Source organism: Trypanosoma cruzi, genomic scaffold, assembly GCF_000209065.1.
Source record: "Trypanosoma cruzi strain CL Brener 1047053517161 genomic scaffold, whole genome shotgun sequence".
NCBI classification, from domain to species: domain Eukaryota; phylum Euglenozoa; class Kinetoplastea; order Trypanosomatida; family Trypanosomatidae; genus Trypanosoma; species Trypanosoma cruzi.
In genome coordinates this window covers 380,997-387,884 of record NW_001849569.1, presented here as the reverse complement: position 1 = coordinate 387,884, position 6,888 = coordinate 380,997, and the positions used below count along the sequence as shown (strand labels likewise).

The 6,888-nt window shown below is 48.0% G+C and overlaps 4 protein-coding genes across 4 annotated transcripts, besides 3 other annotated features; all 4 read left to right on the top strand.

Moving 5' to 3' along the window:
- Window positions 1-608, top strand: Tc00.1047053511747.30 (hypothetical protein, conserved; the record flags this gene model as incomplete). Its single annotated transcript, XM_799806.1, has 1 exon — window positions 1-608. A coding segment is annotated over one exon (608 nt), but the record flags the coding sequence as incomplete, so codon positions are not given.
- Window positions 1-6,888: a sequence feature (heterozygous, Esmeraldo-like haplotype).
- Tc00.1047053511747.20 (hypothetical protein, conserved) lies at window positions 1,231-2,319 on the top strand (the record flags this gene model as incomplete). Its single annotated transcript, XM_799805.1, has 1 exon — window positions 1,231-2,319. The coding sequence occupies one exon, from the start codon at window positions 1,231-1,233 to the stop codon at window positions 2,317-2,319; it is 1,089 nt and encodes a 362-aa protein (XP_804898.1).
- Window positions 2,592-2,627: a microsatellite.
- Tc00.1047053511747.14 (hypothetical protein, conserved) lies at window positions 2,984-3,571 on the top strand (the record flags this gene model as incomplete). The annotated part of the gene is made up of 1 exon (XM_799808.1): window positions 2,984-3,571. One exon carries the CDS (start codon window positions 2,984-2,986, stop codon window positions 3,569-3,571), a length of 588 nt encoding a protein of 195 aa, XP_804901.1.
- Window positions 3,683-3,729: a microsatellite.
- On the top strand, window positions 4,114-6,888 carry Tc00.1047053511747.7 (cyclosome subunit, putative; the record flags this gene model as incomplete). Its single annotated transcript, XM_799807.1, has 1 exon — window positions 4,114-6,888. A coding segment is annotated over one exon (2,775 nt), but the record flags the coding sequence as incomplete, so codon positions are not given.

Genomic DNA, 6,888 nt, shown 5'->3' with positions numbered 1-6,888 from the left:
CCTCATTAGCGTCCTTCTGTATGGCAGATGTCAATACGAGTGAGGAGGCCGGTGAAGAGGAAGTAGAAGATAGTGCCAATGAAACCAACGTGGTTGAAAGTGACGATGATGGTGATGATGAAGACTGGGGTGTCGAGCCTGCTGTATGCCTCTTATGCGACGCAGCGTCGGAAAACTGTCTGGGCCACATGATTGATGCCCACGGGTTTGACTTTCGTGCCGCGGTGCGATCTCACGAGGGCGTGCAGGACGTGTATGATGTCATTCGAATTGTCAACGTCATTCGGAAGTGTGTTGCGCGGGGCCTCTGCCCTTTCACTTACGGCGACGAATTAGCGGAGGCGGAGGCGTGCCGTTGTGACGTTGCCACATCATCGCTGGAGGAGCATCTGAGGAATCACCCGCTCCACAACCTTCCTCGCGTGGTCCCGTCCAGTGATCGCGAGCTTATTCCGGTGCTGTGCGCCGATGCATTCATCTCGTCTGTGGTGGTGGGAGGTGACCTCCTGGCGAGGGGGGAAGAAGACCCCGAATACCCCATGGTGCCAACCAATGCGGAGATGGCAAAGAAGCAGGCGGCACGCAGGCAATCAGAGGGAAATGCGTAGTGGGTGTTTTTCTTGTGGGGCGAAATGGACCCCGTTGCTGACAAATGTGTCTGTTTGTGTATGCGATGACGGTACGTCTTCTCCACAATTAAAAAATTGTGTTTTCCTTCAGTTTTTTTTGATAAAACTTCTCGAAAAGGGAAGGAAACATGACATTCACAGAACCCTGTCACTCTTGTCCCGTTCAAGGAGCAAAAAAGGGAAGAATATGTGCATGCGTGGGGGGTCTGAGAAGGTGGGTTTGAACTTCAGATTAATGCGGATAAAAATAATTGTGCATTTTTTTTTTTTTGAAAGGTAGCACGCACACATAACACGCGCCCCTTCCCAGAAATGAATAGAAAACATGGAGAATGTACTTTTTTTTTTTTTCTCATGTGTGTCCGTGTTTTCTTCTGCTCGATGTGCACATTCCACTGGCCTTGTTGCTTTGCGTTTCTTTTTTTTTTCTTTTTTACCTTAACGTTATGTGATGGAACTGCAGAACGCTCAACTGCACATAGCACGTGGGGCGGTAGAAATAAGTAAGAAGTTGAGGGTTGCAAAGAGAAAATTAAAGAAAAAAGCGTAGGTGTGTTTGTGTGTGTGAGGAGAAAAAAGAAGGGCACATTAGTTAAGGTGTATGGACGATACGCTTATTGTGAAACTTCTTCGTCTTGTGCGAAATGGCAGGTCTCCGCTAAAGGGTTGTGAGACGTTCACCTTTGGAGATTTGCATATGCTTGACCGGGGCCCATGTCTTGCAGACGAGGAAAATCTGCAAGCCCATCAGGCTAAAAAAGGGCTGGCGTCACAAGTAGCGTTGGTTGTGCATGTCAAGGGTGCTATAGCGGAGATTTGGCGGTTTCAAGACTTTAGGGTGCCGGGTGTGATGTCTCCCAACTCCAAGATGCCTTCTGCCATAGCTGCCTCCCAGGGACTTGCGATAACGGAGCAACAGGAAAATTCTCTAAAAATATTGATACGTGTTATTTTTGCGTATTTGCGCATTCACGAATTATTTGTGGATATTACGTATGTGGATGCGGGCGATATAGTCTTACGACTGGTTGTGGATATGGATGAACTTCCGCGCTTGGAAACCGATAGTTGTGTAAAAAAGGTCTGGGCAGTAGACGGGCTGGTGAGCGTCAGTGTCACTTACAACCGATTATGGCGTGCCTCCCTCAAGCAAGAGGGAGATCTGATATTGGTGAGTAATACGGCGACAAATGTGAAAGGGGAATGCCCCGCTGAACAACGCGTGGGAAGTGTACTGGCGCATTGCTCAGATTCTGTGGGCAGTGGACGGTCCTTTCCAACACCGCACTTTGCACCAGCACCGCTTCCAAGCTCGGTCGGGTCAAGTTTTTTGTTGCAGAAGTGGCCAAAGAGTCCCACATTGGGCATGTCGGAGTTTTCCCTTCCGCTGGCCTCGACATCCATGACCGATAACAACTACTCCTATTACAAGACTCCCTCCCAAGGGGCCGTCGCTGTCGCCGTGGCGGCATGTGGCACACGTACTCCAGCTGTTCGAGGCTTTACTTTTGCTTCAGTCCCGACGTTTGCGGCCCATGTGAACGATTCAGCTTCCGAAGGTGAAAGCGATGGAACAAGTAATCAAGAGCAGCTTCACGAATTGTTGGAAATATGTGAGGTGAATCTCCAGGAGGCAACGACTGGGGTGCAAGAGGTGCTGGATATCCTAGAAAAACCATTGCTCCCTTGAATAAAGAGAGCGAATCGAAAAGGTAGATGAAAAGGGAATGATTCAAAACTTATAATTTGTGTGTGCGTATGTGTGGTTCCAGAAAAAGTCACTCTGTTAGTTTTGTTTTTCTTTTGTTTTTTGCTCCTTCTATTTGATTAGAGGATCAGTGAAGTCTTTTCGAATATTGCTTTCAATGATGACAAGAAGCTGAACCGCATGGACGTTGGTTGTTTGGGGAATTAGGCGTAGAAAAGAAATTGCAGGGAATGACAGTTGTATTGCATTCTTCCTTTTTTTTTTTTTTTTTGTTTTCTTTTTTCTTCTTTATGATGTGTTGTCTTTGTTGTCACCCACTCCGTTAGTGTCAGCCGCGCCTGCTGCCCACGCCCTGTCGTGTGACGCCCCGGATCTCTCTCTCTCTGCGGACTCTCTCATTCCCCTGTCCTCTCGTGCATGTCAGGTAATAATCATTTCATTGGTCAACAGGGAACTGTCACTCATCCGGATGCGTCCAGGGCTCCTCAGGCAACGCTCGTCTTTTTTGACAGTTGTAGAGTCATCCCGCCGTGGCGTTTTTTTTTCGCACAATTCACCTTCCAACGAATCCGCTCCTCGCTCGCTCGTTAGGGGCGAGCGCTACTCTCAGAGGCTCGAGGCACATTTGCTTCACTTTGGCCGCCAGATGAAATTCAAGTCTTCTCTTTGGATTACAGAGAAAGAACGACAAGATGAGGGTTTGCAGTTACGCTCTGCGCTTGAAATTCCTTTTTCTTGCCCGTGTACAGAGAAAATGAAACCCGTTGATTTTATCGTGAATGCCGCATTTGTAGAGCAAACCGATTTGTTTTTCTTCTTTATGCGACGACCTTTGCCGGTGCGTTGTGTCTGCCATGGAGTGCATTGGATATTTACTGGAGTTCAGTGGCGCGCAATATCCGACTCAAATTTTTCCTTCACATGGATGGAAAAACTCTTTGCATGCGTCAATCACATGTTGTCTGATGCGTGTCCAGTCAAGGCATCGTCGCAACATAACGCCTCAGCATTCATCAACTGTCCAGGAAGAGAAGTGAAGAGTTACGTACGTGAGTTGATTCTTCCACCTTCCACAACAAGTGGGCGACAAACCGAGTTTTTTTGGATTGATCATACCGCTATTTCCTTGCACGGTGTGGCTCTCTTCACAGATGCGGCCTGGTTCCCATTAAACGCAACAGCCGTGAACCCATCCTGCATGTACAATGCGGATCAGATACTGCTTTGCCGTTGATCACGCAGACTACCGTGATGTACGTGTATATATATTTTTGCTTGATGATTTTTAATTTCTTTTTCTTCTGAGGGGATGTGGGTTGATTGGTGTTAAGCCTTTTTTATGGGTTTATTATTATTATTATTATTATTATTATTATTATTATTATTATTATTTTAAATGAAGTATCATGTGTGTTTCATTGGTTCGTTGTCGTGGATTGCCGTGCCATCTGCTTTATTGCAGTGACGAGTTTGGAAGGAAAAGACATGACAAAATCAAGAGAAAAAAAGAATGATTTTGTCTTGCCTTTGCCCTGTTCTTGTGGTGTATTTTTGCGTGTGTGTGTGTGCGTGTCGGAGTGCATGGGATATAAATGTGCCTTTTTTTTCTGCTTCTTGTTTCCACTCACTGAATGGCTTCAAAGAAAAAAAAAAGCAATAAAAAAATTCCAACCCCTCCCTCTCCCTCTTTTTTTTTTTCTTTTGCTCTTATTGCACGCACACATACAGAGGGGGAGAGGGGGAAAAAGGGGAGAGAGAGATTTGTGAACTTACGGCATGCAGAGTGCATTCACGATACGAGTGGGCGAGAAGCAGGCGGATGGTGTGCGGGATGTCTCGGTGCTGCACAACGGTGAGGTTCACTTTTCCGTATCCCATCGCAACGTGAAGTGGGCGTTTCTAACACGATTTCCCGCCCCTTCCAGGCAGAAGCGAAGTTTGGACCCCGCATTTGTTTTACCAGAGAGTACATGTGCCAACTGTGAGTTGGAACCTAATTTGGACGGTACTGGTGGGGAACGCACTGGAGCCGCAGGCCATTGCGGCAGCGAAGCAGTGCAAGAGGAGTATCTGTGCGTGTTTCATCGTGATGAGCCAAAGAATCGGCATAGCCACTACACCGCACATCAATCATCGACAATCTGCTCCGCCTATAACACTGTGCACCCCGCTGCTGTCACACACTTTGTGCTAAAAAACATTGCTCCCACGACCGTCGTGCCGGGTTTACGTGGCGTGTTTGTCCACGGCAGCCAGCAGTCTTCACGGGGATCCTCATCAAGGGCACTGCAGGTGGAGGGGTTTCTGTTCCATCAGGCAGCGGATTTATGGTGGATGGCTTCTCAGCTGACATTTCGACCGGTTTACGTGAGTGCTGGAGATTTGGAATTGATAACACGTCTTCCCAGCAATCCAACCGTAACAATGATGTCTGTTTCGTCGCAGGTGGATAGTGGCAGTGCCACGCCAGGGTACGCGTTGGTGGACGCGATTATTCTCACCCAGTTTCAAACATACAAGGGGCGGTTAATGACGGTGGCAGTGCGAGGCAGTGAAATATGTCTTGCAACGACGGTTGTAGTGGAACATTTGGATTCCTTGCTTTGGGTATGGTGGCCGCAGCGTTTACATGTGCCACAATTACATGTCAAGGCGACGGATGTCTCTGTGACCATTTCTGAGAGTCCAGAGGCTCCTGTTCAGGCACTGTTTCTTTTTGATGCACCTCATACTTTGTTACATGTTTTGAGAACACCGAACCTCCTGACTGGAAAGGGTGCGTTGGAGTTGCTCTTCACTATATCGACAAACTGTCCTCCAGTTGTGCTTCCTTCTCTGCGACCTTGTATGATGCAACCCATTATGGTGTGCCATTACCCATCCGTGAATGAGGTGACTCTTTATCATGTTCCTACAGTCCTGGAGCACCCTTCTTCCTCCACTAGCATAGCCACAATTTCCCTCGCGACTACACTGCCAAAGGATTTTATGGTGAATGGTGTGTTGTATCAGACGGGCTCTGCGGTTGCTTTTCATGCTACCCCGCGTTCCTACGGCAACGAAAGTGAAAGGGGAGAAAAGCACGCACATGAATTGGAACAGAAGTCATACGTTGTTAGTTTTCCCTCGCTTTTGGAGGAGCAACACCCGCTTGTACATTTTATTTTGGAGGCGCTTGAATTGGTTTTAGAGGCAAATTGTGTCGCATCGCTACAGTGTGAGTTGCTACGGCGCGCATGGGAAAGCAAACATTTGGGGAATGTGTGGGATTTTGGCATTGGCTGTATTGAATTAATCATAGAAGTTGTCCGTACAAGTATGATTGGAAGAAGCAGAAGAAGCAACGTACTTGAGAATACTAATAACAATGCTGGTGCTGGTGGATGCAAGGAGAACGATGGACGATACTTTTTAAAAAATGCTCTCGGGCATGAGGAGAGGGAGGAGGTACGGTTGTGTGATGTTCTTCTTGATCCTATTGCCCTGAATGCTGATTTGTTGCAACGTCATTCGTTGTGCAGTCCATGCGCCCCGGAAAAAAATGGCCGTGAGGCCTTCCAATATGGTCCGAATCTCATTCAGCTCTGGACACAGCATCAATGTGGACTCGGTGTATTTGTTTTGCATCTTTTGTGTGAGAGCCTTAAGCTGCAGGAAAGACATTGGGTTTTACTCGAGCCACTGGCGCATATGAACCTTGAGTTGAGTAAATTGATGCGGTGGACTCAATATGTTTGGTACTACTCAACCTGTCTCTGTGTGCCTGAGACAAGTGACTTTGCAAATCGCAGTTCAGTGGTCTCGCAACCATCACCAGCAGACGAATTTCAGCGGACGTTGCCTGAACACATTCTTCTTGAGAGATTTGTCTTTCATGCCGGTTCTTCCTCAGACGCCGTCCTCAGCGGGGCTCCGCCTATTTTGTACACCATCTTTCAGCGTGCACTTGCAGGGAAGGCACGAGTGTCTGGTGGATGGCCAGCCATTAAAGGGGTTCTCTCCACCTCGCCCCTTTCTATGGCCAACCGTCTTTTTTTTATGCTGGTGGATTGCTTTGATGCACCTCAAGCGCAGCACAATCATGCCTCTCGCTGGTGGTTTCTTTTGTGCCGAGGTCTTTTAAAATATGGTATTGATCCCAAGTTTGTCTCTTTGGAGCTTTGCGTCGGCGTGGCGCAGCCGATTGAGCGAGCTTTGGCTATTGCAAAGGATCAGGTAGATGATACTTGGGACAATGACTTCAATGCCATCATTGGGCGTTTGGATCGCTTGCAACAGCATGCGCCCACACTTTTACGCTATGCGGATTCATCCGGTGATGTTTTGCGGGCTGCACAGGAGCGGGCCATTGGAAGGCAATACTGTGCCACTCTGAATGATGATGATGGCGTCATTATGCGACCGGACTTCCCGAAGCACTGGGGCGATCCTCGACTGGACATTGTGCAGACCATGTTGAACACGGCCGCCCCCATTGCCTTTGCCAAGTCATTAGACGGCGCGGATGCCATTTACGCCCTCTTTAGAACTCTTTCCAGACGTGCCACCGCT